The following is a 16,824-nucleotide window of genomic DNA, read 5'->3' on the forward strand; positions in this document are numbered from 1 at the left end:
AATGGTCAATTTAGAGTTAGGGCCTCTGGGGGGTTTAGACAAGGGGATCCATTGTCTCTGTTTTCATTTGCTATAGGTGTGGATGTCTTGGGTAGGAATGGTTATGATCTATAGCAAATGAATCTATAACTTAAGGACTAGTAAGAGCAATACCCGACGACATGCAAGCTGTGGGGTTACATGTTTAAGAGATGCAATGGGAATAGAAGCTTGCTAGGATGCCTCATATTGTAGGAACTTTGAATACTCTTCCTTTAAAACATATTCAGTACTAAACTGTGAAGAATGGGATTGGTGGTGGTTATGTTGGCAATATGTGTGGATTTACCATGAAGATCCCAACTCAATCTTATGACCTCCTTGTCAACAATGAGTACACCTGCACGGGGGCCTCTACCATGTCCATCCCTTTTGCCATGACTACTTGAACCACCTAGGAGCTTTTGTAACTACTTGGTGGAAAACCAGAACCACCTTGTGTATCAAAAGCAATCTTCTCAAAGCTAGAGGTCAAAATGCAGAAACTAAGGACGAAAGAATGGGTGCTGAAGGAAGCTTGAACATGAGAATAAACATCAACAATGGGTGGCAACTTTGCACTGCCAAGAACTTGGGACCTGCTTCGGACTCAGGTTTCAAACCCGCTATGATTCCCTTGTACTTTTTCATCTCTGCAAAGTACTTTGTAACACTTTTGTCTCCTGTCGGCCGTCTAAACTGAAAGTACTCAAGGAAGAGATCTTACATATGAGTGAAACTAGAATATAAGGATATGTGTGGTTCAGAATGCCTATTCCTAGGAATAGATTAATTATAATAAGTTAGTTACAATTAGTTATATAACAAATTATGTTGTTATCATAAAGAAAATAACAAAGTCAAAATTTTTATGAATCCATACCAAGGAATAGGTAAGGAATAACTATTCTCAAATTTCACCATGGGAATGTATTGCATGTTGGATGAAATAATAAGAAATATACAAGGAATAGCTATCCCCCCCTCTGCTTCCAAAATGTTCATTGTAACCTAAGAGTTTGACTAAATCTCAAATCTCCTTCGGACATGTACATTCGTGCAATCCGGGGTTCCATCAAGTTTTATAATAGGGAGCTAATCAATGCATCTTTTCCTAAGTCCATACTTTTTTCATTTTGTTTTTACTAGGCACGAATCGAAACGTGTGTTTAGATTTGCCTAAGATTGTCAAGTAGATCTTGACAAGAGCCTTAGATCACTGCACATAATTTTTCCTGTCCAACTTGGTTTTTATCTGCAGCAATGATGAAGGAACATACTTTTGGGTTTCAGACTCCATCTCAGCACTACAAACAAGGTACTAGGAACAAGAGCAAGGAACAAGGTCAAAACAACCAAGAGCAAGGTGAATAACTGAAACAACTATGAACCACTTGCAATCAAATCAGCATAATGTCCACAGCTCTGAGGAGCTCAACTACCACTTACAATGGTAAGGGTACCAAACAACTACTAACAAAGGGCCGTGAGTGAACAGCCAAAAAAGGTGCAATCTTTGAACAAGAAACGTAACCTAGAACTTGATATTGTGGATTACAGAGGGATTAAAGATATGTGGGAATAGAACAGGTTCAAAACAAGGCTTAATGAAGCCTCATGCCCTGGCATGTGGCGTTGGAGCAGTCAGCCTTTGACCAGTGCATGAGGGTGCGTGGATGGTCCTTGGGTGAGGAAACTTCAAGAGGCTGCAGAGCAGCAATATCTGTGGGTAACTGAGATTGGTTTTGTGACTCTAAAGTGATTCTTATGGTTTTAAACTGGAGTTGCATCCAGGATTTTTGCTGTGACTGCTGTGTTTCCCTGTGACTGTTGGAGTTGGGCCTTTGGTGGCGTGTTACAACCCCCCTATAGTGGTAGACATGCATAGGCTATGAAGTTTAGGGCTTGTTTTTGCAGTTGTTGCGATATATTAAAGAAAAGGATAAGGAGTTACATTGAAAGGAGGATAAGAAATCCTTCTAAATAAAGCAAAAAGGCACAATAGATATGAAAATTACACCAGAGCCTATCTCCAATCTGATAAAAGCATCCCTTGAAAGAACCCAAAGAGTGAGCCCAAAAAGAAGCCCTAAAAGCAACTCTAGTCCGAAGGAAATGCATAGAATTTAATTTGCTATTGAAGATCCTTGCATTCCTTTCAATCCACAAAGTCCAGAAAATGCCAAGCACTGCACATCTCCACAAAATTTTTCTTTTCTTACTCCTCCCAAGGTCATTGTACTGTACCAATCCTAGTGGTAAGTCCCCTTCTCTATTTATAATATATTCCAAGTACATCACAATGACCATAATACCCTCATTAACTGCTAGTTATTAACATATATAATAATACCCTCACTAACTGCTAGTTTATTTGAAGCTTTTTTTAATTTCTTGTTAAAATTAATAGAATTTCATTTTTTTTTTTTGTAGAACTTGTGTTTGTACAAAATATAAACTTTTTCATGCAACTGAGCATATTCATGTGTTTTTCCCTATTTGTATTGGAGTTTTCTGTTTACGTAAGTAAACCCTTGATGAAATTTTTGATATTATTATGTAGGGTTCAGAGAATCTTGATGAGGAAGAAAGTTATGTTCCTGCACTTGCAATTGTTGGTCGACCAAATGTTGGTAAAAGTAGCATTTTGAACGCATTAGTTGGGGAGGACAGAACAATTGTTAGCCCAATCAGTGGTACTACTCGTGATGCTATTGATACTGAATTTGCTGGGCTGGATGGCCAGGTCTGTATAGTTATGGAATATGGCAGACCACTATTTCAGATTTTTGTTTTGTCAGTTCAACTGTTGTGTGATTTATTTTATGAAAAAATTTGATCAAGTTTGATAATCTAAGAGGTTCAGATATGCATGCCAAAAAAAAAAGTGCAAACTTGATTCAGAATTTTAATTTTTTTGTGGCATCATTGTTTTGTGCACAAACATGAATTGTAACTTTCTGTTTCATGTTTCATGGGATTTATCGTGTTCATTTGCTTTCTAATCAGTTTATGCTTAAAATATTTATGCAGAAGGTTTAGAATTCCTTCTTCTTCTTCTTCTTTTTTCCCCTTTAAATTCTTTTTTTCCCTTCTAATTTTCAACTTGTATGTCATGTTTTTGTGCCTAGATGGTTAAAAATTTTGAAATATTCATGGTTCAGGGCAGTCTATACCATGGGCCTCTTAAGGGGAAAAACGACCAGCTGGAAGCTACGTAAATTTAATTCCTCCTTTGTAGTTCTATCTATGGCTATTTCTTTGGTTTAGGGGCTGGTCATGATTTTTTACATGCAACACTTAACTTTTTTTTTTTTTCTTTCCCCTTGGCCTTCCTCTTGCTGTTGTAGGCTTATATCACTTTTGTATTGAGCCTTTGCTTGTGATAGTGTGCTCAAGTAGAGATCTTAAATTACCTTATGGAAAAGAGTTGTTATTAGTAATTAGTTTGCTAAGTTAATAATAGTACATGGCCAGGTTCTATTTTAGATTTTTCTTTTGTTTCTTTTGACTTGTCATGGGATACCTTGTTTTCCATGCGATATTTACTTTATTTTGTTGTGTTTCTTCCTTCTCTCTTTAATTCAATTCTTCATTTATCCTAAAAAATAAAAGAAATGTATTGAGAGAGGAAAAAAAAGGAATTTAAAATTTAAGAGAGGACAAGATGTCCTCAGGGAACAAAAAAAGACCAACAAAAAATAGATACAAAGAATAAAATCTTACAAAATACATAATAATAATACCCCTTTTAAACCCTTTCCATTCTAGTTAATTGAATGTTTTAAAATTTTGACCTATTTTTTTCACGTTGTTCTTACCACAACCCAAGTGAACTTCTTGGCCCCAGGATCAGCCAGGCTCAAGCCCATCTTGTCCATAAGTTGTTGAGCTTCAAGGTCCTTCCCATTAGTTTGCACCAAAGTAGAGACAGGTAGGCAAGATACCATCCCTAATCTTTACCCTACCATCATCCCTGAAATAGGAATGTACTCTAAAGCATCAAGTGAAGCTGCTGGCACGTAATAAATGTTACTAAATCAGGGAAATCTGAAAGTACCTATTTTTCTCTCATCTGATAATAAACCATCGTTATATGCAAATTTGCTATCAATTCAATCTTATTCATCAAAGTCATTGCCCCATTCTTTTTTTCCTTAAGATGACCTCCCTTATTAACTTTCTCTTCTGATTCAACCTTCAATGCATTTGAAGTTTCTCAAAGCTAAAACTACCATCAGTATTTCTTCTTATGAAAAATTTACTCGCCCACACATCAGAATTAATTTGATCGTCTTCAAGAGAACTCATTTCTAACCCCGTCTTTATCACCACCCAAAGAGTATATTCTTTAGTAGACTCAGCCCTATCTGAATCATCCCCGCCATTATTTCCTACAATACAAATCCCTGTTCTCTGCTTTACACTTGCATTTGTTCCCTTAAAATCTCCTACACAAGTCGTCACTAGATTCTGAATCTGATCCTAATTCCTAAAGTAAATTCCCACCACCACCAACGCTGCTAGATGATTTCTGGACCCCTCAACAACATGGCCACTTCTTTCTCCAGATTGTGACTCAGGATTGTTAGCTAAAGCAAAAAGTTATCAGATCTGACAGTCTTGAAAGTTTGCTGGCCTCCTAAAGATTGCTGGGCTCCCTCTCCACTTCAACCTTCTGAATGACTTTTGAGAGATCCTTTGGAGAAATAGCTGCTGCCTGAGGAGAAGCAGCAATTGAAGCCTCAAAAGCCCCTGTTCTCGACGTGCGTAGCAGCCCTATTGGCAAGACACAATGACCGCTCTGCTCTGGAATGTAATACACGTACTTTCTCTGGGAAGAAAGTATCATATTTTATGGTTTGGGATAATATTTATTACTTGGATTCTCTTTATTATGTGGGTCAAGGGAACATTAAGGGGTGAGCTTTTCAGTTATTCAGCATGATTGGCATTTTTGTTGAATTGTTAGCATACACTGGTTTTCTGACTTGTTTTCTTTGTTTTGGTCAGGATCATCCTGGATTTTGTTAAGGAGTTGCTTATACTCCTGTTTGTATATTCTTAATCTATCAATGAATTTCCTTTTGTTATCCAAAAAAAACTGATCACTTTGCTTCTGGTCCTTTTTCTTGGGCCTGCCCTTTAATTAATTAATTAATTTATTTTTGGCTAGCAAAAGAAGAAATTTATTAGAAGGAGAAGAATTTCTAAATAGGAGAATAAGACATCTCCCATCAAAATTCTGTAAACATCCATAAAAAATAGAAGAAACTAAAAACACACACAAAAAAAGAAACTTTGAAATATCAAATCAAAAAATTCCTCCAATCTCACTGAATTTCTTAAAAGCTTGCTCCCTTAAAACAACTGAGCCAATGCACCATAGAGAAGCCAAATAATGAATCTTCTCCCAAACCAGCTGCCTGCTCAATTTTATCCATGAAAAAAAATCCATGCATTTTGCTCCAACCATAAACCCCACAGCACTGCAAATAGAGCAGTCCATCTTTCTTCCTTCCGAAGCCCTCAAAAGAGATGGCCAACATTCCGTCCATCGTCGCTGGACAAACTTAAGCTTCTCCCAACACGCCAAATGAATTATTGCAGATGCTCCAACAAACTCAGTGAAAGAACAAATGAGAAGCCGAATCAGAATTCAAATAACAAAGCACACAAACATCTGGAGATAAGGCCTTCAAAGGTCTCCTAATTTGCATTGCAGCAGATTATATTAGTATTGATTCTATTAAGCAGAGTCAGCCAAATGAAAGCCTTAATCTTTGGGGGAGCTTTGGCCTTCCAAATACAAGAAAATAGAGGAAAATAAGAGTTGGAATGGATCAAAAACTCGAAAAAAAATTTACATGAATAAACCCTTGAAAGATCCAAAGCCCAAGACCAAGTATCCCTACTTGAAGAAAGATGACAATCATCCAATAATGACAACAACGAGGAAAGTTCGATTGGCTCTCTATAATTTAGAGATATTCTGAAATGAAAGTTCCTAGAGGCTAGAGGGCTATCTGAGTCAACCACAAAAATTGAAATCATACTATCTTGCCCTGAGCTCAATTGGAAGAGGCGAGGAAAAGATATGGATAGAGCATCAATCTCCAACCACAGATCTTTCCAAAAACGAACCTGAGAACCCGTCCCCTCAACAAAATTAATGTATGGAGTGAACAAGGGATAAATGTGAGAAATAGATTTCCATGGACTCTCTGAAGAACATTGTAAACTAAGATTGGTATCCCACCCATTCACATCCAACCCATGCTTACTTTTAGCCACTTTATGCCAAAGGGAATGATCTTCTAAGGGAAAACGCCATAACCATTTAACTAGGTGAGTGATGTTTTTAGACACCAAATTACTGAGACCCAGCCCTCACTCCCTCCTTTTTAGCCCGACAAACCTCCTTCCACCTTACTACATGGTCCAGAAACCCCCAACTCCTGACCATAAGAAATCTCTCATTGTTTTCTCAATCTTATCTGCAATCCCCACTGGAATTTTAAAAATTGAAAAATAATACAAGGGAATGCTAGATAAACAAGCCTGAATAATGGTAATTCTGTCCTCAAGGGAAAAAAGTGCCCCCTTCCAACCGTGGGCCACCTCTGTACTTGTACTAGGGTGTGAAAAGTGTTCTCTTGCTTTTCTGAAGTACTGAAAAGAAAATCTCCTGCCCAGTTTTGTCTTCCTTTTCCAGTTTTGTTTATTAGTAAGATAGTCTGATATTGCTGTTTGCTGGAATACTCAATGTCTTGTCTGTTATATTCTCTCAAAAGGATGGGGCCAGATTATTTATAAGCTATAATTTTCCTGTCAATATCTTAAACCAGTACTCAGATTAAAATGAGGAAATATTTGTGTTTGGTTTTATTTTGTTTGCCTTTGCATTTGCTGTATACCTCAGGAAAAATACAGTTAGTTAGTTGTTTTGCAGAAGTACCGGCTTATTGATACTGCTGGAATCAGACGAAGGGCAGCCGTAGCTTCATCAGGCAGCACAACAGAGGCTTTGTCAGTAAATCGAGCGTTTCGTGCCGTTCGTCGTTCTGATATTGTGGCTCTTGTGATTGAGGCAATGGCATGTATCACAGAGCAGGTACCGTATGGTTATGATGGATTCACAATGTGAATAATATTTGTTTATGGAGACACTTGGACATGTGTGCTTTCTTGTGTGCAGATAGGGCTGTCGGTTGGCTGGTCTGACCTTGGTCTGGAGATTTTTTTTCCCCATTCCATGGTCATCAGCATTCTTTATCTTCTGATCAAACTTGATCTATTGAGTTGGATGAGCTTCTGAACCCTAAGATTTACTTTGACAAATATTAAATGTGAAGCAAAAAAAAAAAAGTCCAATTTGAATCAGTCAGACACTAAACTACCTAATGGTGCATGTCCTCTCAAGCTTTATGATACAAAAATTTTACTGATCTAGACATGATACATGACATGACTACGGGTGAGCAAACCCAGATGTATGTATACTTTTAGTTTGATTTGGACCTGATAGGCTTTGGGCTAAACTAGCTGTTGTCTGAGACTCTGAGCTCTACCTGAATTTGTTTTTGGCCTGAAATACCAACCATGCTTAGCTAATAACCCCTAATTTTGGCTTAGCCTGAAATTTTCTGGCCAAACATTTGTGTATTAGTCTAGTTTAGCCCAACTGATAGTTGTGTCCAGCACATGACTTTAAATAAAAAATGGATTCCTCATGATTAAGCCTATAAATATTCCCTTATAATTAAGCAGTAGCTGCGTAGTTGTTGTTCTTGTTCTGATAAAATCTTCTTATGCTTATCTATTTAAAAAAAATTATTTAAAAGATGTATCATGGATACTTCTTTGAGGCCTTGAGATTGTTATTTGGCATATTGTCAAATATAGGTGACAAAAAGGCTTTGGTGTCCATGCATAATGGAACCAAATCCTTTTCTGCTCTGAAAATTACAATGGTTTGAGACAGATACTCAAGATTGTGGCATCAAATTTGTATTGTTTTCATTGTGTGTATACTACTGTAATTATGCTGGTAAGGTGATCCATGCCAATTGCCAAATATCAATGTGATAAAATATTTTGATACTGTGTCCTATGCAATCAACTATTCCTGCCTAGGCTGTTTTGATATTATGTACAAAAATATCATGTCAGTAACTATGGATTTGTAGTATTTGAATTTCTAGGATTTACAGTAGTTCTTTTCATAGTGTGGGTTCTTGAGATTTCCCTTGCAGTTTGCCATTGCAAAGGAAGAAAGAGGAAGAGACAAGCAAATACTGTGACCAAATTGTTAAATTTAGTTAGAACCTCATTTCTGGTTACTTTCTTTTGTAAATTGAATTTGTCTATGCCTTTTTATTTATGTTAAGCAATCATTTCACCTAAAAGCTGGAGGTCTAGGGATGATTTAACATGTTATCAGAGTGATGTTTGGCAGGAGGTCATGGGTACTATTCTTGTTGCCTGCATTTCCTGTCTATTTGTTAAATTATATTATTCTCCTTAATGGGCCTTGACACTCTTTGTTTGGGAGAGTGTTAAGGCTTTGACATACATTGTTCGCCCACAATCTAAAGCGTAACCTGTTTGGTCTGAGTTTGATGCTGCAAACTTTTTAGATCTTTTGTTTCCTAATCAATCCAAGACACTGCATAACTAAGACACAGCTCATTGGAGGTGAATGTCATCTACAAGTTTTGGTACACTTACAGGTCAACTTTTTGATACAGACAAGCTCCAATCTAACATCAAGGGTGATTTAGAACTATATTGCTAAATTTTCTGAAACAAAGCATTGTTTTGTCTTTGCCTGTTACTTAGATGATTTCCCAGTTTTCCTTTCTCCTGTTGGAAACATGTTCCTTGTTTGTTCTTCCATCAGTAGTATAACTGATTCAATTTTATTTTCATGGCCTTGGATGTCCTAGGACTACAAGATAGCTGAGAGGATAGAAAAAGAAGGCAAAGGTTGCCTGATTGTTGTAAACAAATGGGACACCATACCAAACAAGAACCAGCAGACAGCAATGTACTATGAGCAAGATGTTAGAGAAAAGCTTCGTATTCTTCATTGGGCACCTATTGTTTATTCAACTGCAATATCTGGTCAGAGTGTTGAAAAGTATTTTACCATCTCCTGGCCTCACTGTACTGTTTGTTTCATGGTATTGTTTGCAGCTCAGTTTCTCCATTAACCAATTTTTTGGTTATAATGAAGTCATTATTCTCTAGTAACATATTGCTTAGTTAGAAAAAAAACGAGAACCAATTATCAAAATGAAAATATTATTCTGAACTCTGAGCATTCATGGAATATACATCTGCTTGAATTTACAGCATATTTAGGACGTATAGATGTTAAGCTTTTGTCATTTAAAAGAATTATTTTTTATTTAATTTATGCTTCAGTGGTCCTATGCATAATTCTTTTTCCTTAACCCAAAAATGCAGATAAATCATGATAAAGCCATTTTGGAGTCACGAGATGTTTATTTATTGTTAGGGAGGCTGTATTGTGTGTGAACACTAGGGAAAAAATTTTAGCAAGCCTTATTCTTCTAATTTCCTCTTCTCATTCTTTTCTTGTTAATCGTTTGTGTAAGGCCAAGATTCCCTTAAAGGTTTAGGTTTTGTGTGGGTGGCCATCCTTAATGGAGTTAAAGCCAACAACCTGTTTCAAATTAGAAAACCTTATATGGCTCTGTTTCCTAATGTGTGTGTGATGTGTTATGCCAGCGGTGGGAATCATGCACATCTTTTCTTTATTTCTATGAAGCCTGGAGTTTATGGAACAAGCTTCTTGGCTTGTTCGGAGAGTGTTGGGTGAGCCCTAGTTCCTTGCATGCTTTTTTGCTGATCACTTTAGAGGGTTTTTGAGGATATGAGTATTTTGTGGTCATGTACAATTTTTTTTTTTCTTTTGTTTTTTAGCTGCTTTTTCTGGAGATGAATGCTCATAATTTTCTAGACTGCACTTTATATATTGATTTGATTTGGGACAGGATTCTATCTTTTGCTTCGTCGTGGGTTTTCTCATCAGGCTGTTTCGACAGAGTGGGCATCTCTGATCTTCAGAGTGATTGGATACCTTTGTTAGACTGGTTTTTGTGTCTTTTTTTTTTTTTTTTATGTATTTATTTTCTTATTTCTTTTTGCTTTTTGTTGTTTGTTTTAGAGTATTCGTCATCCTCCTTGTATGCTCTTTCTTCTCTTGACGAAGTTTCTTATATATATATATATATATGAAGATTAATAAGGTATAGAGACCTAGAAGGTGTTAATGGTTATTTTGTCTTTTAGCATTAATATTGTTATGTGTTAAGAGTTTTATTAGTAATAAGTGTGAGTTAGTAAGGGTATTATGGTCATTCCTATTTTACTTGCATATATTATAAAGAGAGAGAGATCTATCATTAAGTTTAGGACTTCCATTTTACCCAATTACTCAACATGATATCAGAGCATGATCCAAACTAAACCCTACTCTCCTCAGCCCTACTCTCTTCAACCTTCGCTGGAAAACACCGTCCCTGTGGCTGTCCTTCCTAGATTCACCTCCATCCCGTATTATTTCACAAAACCAACAAACCAACCAAACACCCATAAACAGAACCCCCCCCTGGGGGGACGACTCACCCCTCAAAACCCCATCACTAGAGGAACCCCCACGTGCTGGAAAAATGCCAGCAGGGCCGACCCCATGTGTCGGCGCGTGAATGAATTTCCAGCCGCCTTTTTTTTGTTTTTCCCCCTCTGCCATGCTCTGATTCCTTCTTTAGACTATATTATCGAGCTGTTAGGTCAGTTTTTGCTAAAAAATTCAACCTTTTCCGACTATGCACTCATGGCATTCCATTAATGTCTGTTCAAGGTTTGTGAAGGCTTCTTTGTGAGTTTTTTTGTAGCCGTGGCAGCATTCATATGTTCAGTTGTGAGGCTGTGGCAGTGCTATATCCGTCGGTGAGTTGTTCACCTTGTCCGTGGCAGTGCGGCACCCAAGGAATGGTTGTTTGATGCTTCGTGAAGCTGTATCAATTGTTAATGAGTTTATTGGATCTGAAACAGTGGGATTTGCTGTGTTTTTTTGATTCACTATTCTAATTCCTTCCATAAACCAAAATATCAAGCTGTTAGGCATGTGTTTTTGCTGCAAGATCCAATCTTTGTTGTGACAATGCACTTATAGTAATTCATTAGTTGTTGTTCGGTGTTAGTAACGGTCATTGGTGACCTTCTTGGGGCAGTGGCAGTGCTCATAAGCATTTTTTTTTTCGTGTGTGGGGATGTGGAGTGTTGCTTTCTTGGGGGCTGCATCTGAGGTTGTTGGTGATTTGTTCATGGTAGTTTTGGTGGTTCACCTCTCCAATTGTTCCAGTGCTGAGTGTTGCTTTCTTGAGGCCGCGTGTGAGTTTCTTGGTGGTATGGCAGCCTTGTAATGATTTATCTGTGGCTTGTTCATGGTGGGTCGCCTTGTTCATGGTTGTTCCAATTGTTCCAACAATTAATCTTATGATCATTGGTTTGAGTTTGTGAATGTTGGGATGGCATTTGCAAATCCCAAAAGTATGATACCTTCGTTAGTCACTTGTTTGAGTGAACTGAATAATGTGACTATATCACAGGAGGAGTATTCAAGGTTTCTACAGTATCAATTGTGTCAAAAAGCATCTTATCACATTGCTTCTTTTGCCCAGAAAGGTAGTCCAACAGTCTGCATGTCATCTCGTATCCTTCCTACTAGTCCTTGGATTATTGATTCTGTTGCCACTGACCATATAATAGGTATAACCAAATTTTTTTTTTCCTAATCTCCAATATCCTAAAAATCTCCCTCAAGTTCCCTTGCTGATGGGTTCACTATCGTTGTTAAGGGGATAGGAACAGTAAATCCTACTCCTTCTATCTCTCTTTCTTCTGCTTTATACATCCCTAAATATCCTTTCAATCTTATGTCAGTTAGTAAGCTTACAAAGTCACTAAATTGTTCTATCACTTTCCTTCCTGATTTTGTGGTTATTCATGATCTGAAGATGGGATTTACAATTGGCATAGGACTTGAGGCTCATGGACTTTACAACTTTGAGTCGCCTTCTCCACCCTTTGTCCGCATAGTCGCAGCTACATCACTTCAAATACATTGTTGCATTGGTCATCCGTCCTTGGACAAGTTGTGTTCCTACATTGAGTTCTGTGTCTAATCTTGAGTGTGAGTCTTGTCAATTGAGCAAGCATCATCGTGTTCCCTTTGCTTCCCAGGTCGACAAATGGGTGGTTAGTCCTTTCATGCTTGTCCATTCTAATATTTGGGGTCCTATTCGTGTGACATCAAAGTTGAGGTTTCAGTACTTTGTTACATTTGTTGATGACACAAAGTTGGGGTTTCAGTACTTTGTTACATTTGTTGATGACTACTCTAGAATGACTTGGTTATATTTAATGAAAGATCGTTACAAGTTGTTTGATATCTTTGGTGCTTTCTGTTCCCAAATAAAGACTCAATTTGACATGCCATTCAGGATACTTCGTAGTGATAATGCTAAGGAGTACTTTAATACCGAATTCAGTACTTATATGACTAACTTTGTTATGATCCATTAGTCCTCTTGTGCCCACAATCCACAACACAATGGAGTTGTAGAGCGGAAAAATAGATATATTCTTGAAGTCACTCGTACCCTATTGTATCAAATGAACACCCCTAAAGTCTTTTGGAGTGATGTTGTGCTCATAGCTTGCTCCCTCATCAATAAAATGTCACCTTTTGTCCTTGGTGGTAAAATCCCATATTCAGTTATCTTACCTAAAGCTCCTTTGTTCTCCCTTCCTCGTATATTTGGTTGTGTCCTTTGTCCATCAGTTATCTCTAGGAATGGATAAGTTGGATCCTTGTGCTATCAAATGCATTTTTCTAGGCTATTCTTATACTCAAAAGGGGTTATCGATGTTATAGTTACTTTACATCGATTCTTTGTCTTTGTTGATGTCTCATTTTTTGAGTCTACACCATACTACTCTGATTCCTTGAGTTCTGTTGACCTTGATAAGTCCCTTCCTCTGCCTTGCCTTCCATATCCAAACCTAGCATTTGTGCCCAAACCTCTTACATCTTCATCTAGTTTGAGTCCTTCTCGTCGCTCGAGTCATCCCAATTTGCGGGTATACACACTGCGACTCAAGGGCGGAGTGCCTCCTCCAACTTCTACCACTGTGCCTCTAGTTCCCTCGTTGGATGATCTTATTTCTCGTGATGTTGATCCTCCAATATTTGTTCAAAAAGGTAAATGCATTTGTAACCAACATCCGATCTCTAATTTTGTTTGTTATCATTCCTTGTCTCCCTTTTGTTACTGCTTTGTTAGTACTCTGTCTTTTGTTGCTTTTCCAAGATCTATTTCTGAAGCCCTATCCCATTCTGGGTGGAGGACGAAATGGTTGAAGAGATGTGTGCACTACATGATAATGATACTTAGGATTTGGTACCTCTTCCTCTTTGATAAGTCGGTGGTTTGTTGTCGCTGGGTGTACAATGTGAAAGTCAATCTTGATGGTTCTATGGCTAGTCTGAAGGCCCGCCTTGTTGCTAAAGAGTATACTTAAGTGTATGGTTTGGATTATTTAGACACATTATCCTTGGTTGCTAAATTTGCCCCAGTATGTTGGTTCGTTTCTTTAGTCACCACTTGTCATTAGATGTGAAGAATGCTTTCCTACGTGGTGATCTTCATGAGGAGACATATATGGAGCAACCCCCTGGGTTTGTTAATCAAGGGGAGTCAGACTTAGCATGTCGGATCAAGAAGTCATTGTATAGATTGAAACAATCTCCAAGAGCATGGTTTAGCCATTTTAGTGTTGTAGTACTTGAGTTTGGCCTTCATCAGTGTGTAGTAGATCACTCTATATTTTATCGTCCTTCTCCATCGGGTAGTATTTTGCTTATTGTATATGTGGATGACATTGTGATAAATGGTGATGATAATCGTGGCATCTAGGACCTAAAGCTTTTTCTACAGAGCAAGTTTCAGACCAAAGACTTAGGACCGTTGAAGTACTTCTTGGGTATAGAAGTATTGAGATCTCGTATAGGAACTGTCTTGTCATAGAGGAAGTATGCTCTTGATCTTTTAGATGAGATGGGATTGTTGTGATCCAAACCTGTTGATACTCCCATGGATCCCAATAGTAAATTAATACCATATATAGGTGTTTTTTTGCCTAACCCAGGTTGGTACAGGATATTTGTTGAATGAATTATCTCACAGTCACTCAACCATATATATCCTTCGCAACAAGTGTTGTGAGTCAGTTTCTCGATGCCCCGAGAAAAAGTCACTAGGATGTAGTAATTCGCATTTTGAGATATCTGAAAGGTGCACCCGGGATAGGTCTCTTATATCAGGATTAGGGTGCACTCATATTTAGGGATATACAGATGTAGATTGGGCCGGATCAACTTCCTATCGAAGATCCACAACTGGGTATTGTATCTTTGTTAGTGGTAATTTGGTGTCTTGGAAAAGTAAGAAATAAAATGTGGTTGCTAGGTCGAGTGCTGAGTAAGAGTATAGGGCTATGACACACACTACATGTGGACTTGTTTCGTTGAAGAACGTGTTGAAAGAACTAGGTTTTCCACATTCTCAGCCTATGGAGTTGATGTGTGATAATTGAGCCGCTATTCATATTGCCTCCAACCCCGTCTTCCATGAGCGGACAAAGCACATTGAACTTAATTGCCACTTTATTCAAGAGAAACTTGTACAAAAGCTTATTATGACCACTCATGTGAAGTTTGAGTTTCAGCTTGCTTATTTGTTCACTAAAGTCTTGGGAGGTGCTTGTGTGAAATTCATTTGTAACAAGCTAGGAGCATATGATATATATGCTCCAACTTTTGGGGGGGGGGGGGGGGGGAGTGTTAATGGTGGTTATTTCGTCTTTTAGAATTATTATTATGTGTTAAGAGTTTTGTTAATAATAAGTGTGAGTTAGTAAGGGTATTAAGATCATTCCTATTGTACTCAACATATATTATAAATAGAGGGAGAGACCTATCATTGAGTTTAGGTCTTCCAATTTACCCAATTACTCAATAGAAGGCAACATGTGGGGATACTAATCCAAGTAGGCTGATATCATAACAGGGAAAGAAAATAAAATAAGAACCTTATGCTGTCAAATATTAACAACGCTGACTAGCACTAGTTTAATCACTATTTTCTAATGGTAATAAAATAGTGTCAACCTGTCATTGTATCATGGTGCCTGAGTCTGACATTGCATCCACTAGAGCGCTATGATAGACAATTTCTTTTACAAACAACAACAACAATAGTGTGTACATTTGAAGGAGAAAAAAAGACAGATGAGTTGATTGAATAAAGAAAATGTCCATTTAAATATACTTAAAGTTGATTGGTTAGTTTGCTAATTATCCAAAGTTGTTCTGTCGTACTTTAGCTCAAGGATGAATATCAAATACACAAGGGAGAATATTTAAATATGGAAGAAAAATTTTAAAATGTGAGAATGATTTAGAGTGTTGCACATTCAAAATATGCTTGTCAAGCTGAAAGGGAACTCGTAACAATGCCACAAGACCTGCCATGTGGTACAATGTTGAGCGGTTTAGCAATGTGTTCATCAAATGAGCAGAGCTAACCTTAAAATGTTGAGATGTGTGGTTTGATGATATGCAGTGTGAGATGGTGGACTTGCAAAGAGTTGCATTATTGGGGTTGAAGTTGTTGCATTGAAGCATCTTCTTTCCTCTAAATGAATGTAATGGGATTATATGAATTTATAGCAAAATATATAAATAGTATGAAAAATTTACAAACTGATTCATAAAATGGGAACAATTATAGTGAGATTAGGATTGGGTTGATCTTAAATTTGTCTCATTCTGTTTTGGCATTTGTGATGTTGAAACCTAGCATCCTTCTGAAAGCATATGTGCTCTAAAGTTGTGAAACGACCCAGTTTGATTTATTTGGATTTTCCAGGTTGCATGGTTGACTTCAACTCCTTTATGTTCGCTCAATCTAACTGGCTTTTTATGCACAGTAACAGTAATAGATGTATTACATGTGCTTTACAAAATTAGTGATATGTTTTCAGGAGCAAAGAATTCATCAAACCAAGGTCAAGTGGCAAAAAGTGTAACAAATGTGAGAATTGGAGGTTTGAGATTATTGAAAAATAATTGAACTGAAGTGAAAAAGAAACTATGGGAGGTCACTGTGTATATGGTTGCTGGGCATGTGACCTCCCAATGTTGATCTCAGGGAAGGTCCATGAAGCCAGCAGTCATAACATCACTGCTCTATTAAAATTTTTTGAAAAGTGACATCGTGTATGGTGAATGAGGTGAAACCGTGAAAGTATTTATCTCTGTTGGTTGCTTTCACTAGAAAGGAATGCTAGAGTTTTCAAAGATCAGCAGACTTCTTCAAGATTCCTTTGGGAGAAAGTTGTTTTTCTTGCTTCTTTTTGAGCTCATTCTTTTGGGGGTTTTGGGGGGTCTTTTGCTTCCAATATTCAGAAGGATTGGAAGGCAGCTTTGATGTAATTTGTTAGTTTCCTTTATTTTTTTGTGCTTTTTTCTTGGAGGATTTCTTATACTCATTTCATTGTAATTAAGTTTTCTTTTTAACAGACTTGTTTTATTATCTTAAAAAAAAGTAGCTGTGTTAATGTTCCTGTACATTATACGTCCATGGAAGGAAACAATTAATGTGCTATTAGAATGGTATGCCCCTATTGTGAATTATTACTAATTTGGGT

The 16,824-nt window shown here is 37.4% G+C and overlaps 1 protein-coding gene across 2 annotated transcripts in view; it reads left to right on the plus strand.

The window, feature by feature from the left end:
- Positions 1-16,824, plus strand: part of LOC131147860 (uncharacterized) — a 62,781-nt gene that overhangs the window by 42,462 nt on the left and 3,495 nt on the right. The window contains exons 7-9 of one of the 2 annotated variants that reach the window (XM_058097480.1): positions 2,582-2,764; positions 6,971-7,132; positions 8,967-9,160. In XM_058097480.1, the coding sequence (XP_057953463.1) occupies positions 2,582-2,764; positions 6,971-7,132; positions 8,967-9,160 (539 nt within the window). Of the gene's footprint in view, positions 1-2,581; positions 2,765-6,970; positions 7,133-8,966; positions 9,204-16,824 lie in introns of both variants that reach the window. The other variant, XM_058097481.1, reaches the window with a different exon arrangement.

This window comes from Malania oleifera, chromosome 2, assembly GCF_029873635.1.
Source record: "Malania oleifera isolate guangnan ecotype guangnan chromosome 2, ASM2987363v1, whole genome shotgun sequence".
Classification (NCBI taxonomy): domain Eukaryota; kingdom Viridiplantae; phylum Streptophyta; class Magnoliopsida; order Santalales; family Ximeniaceae; genus Malania; species Malania oleifera.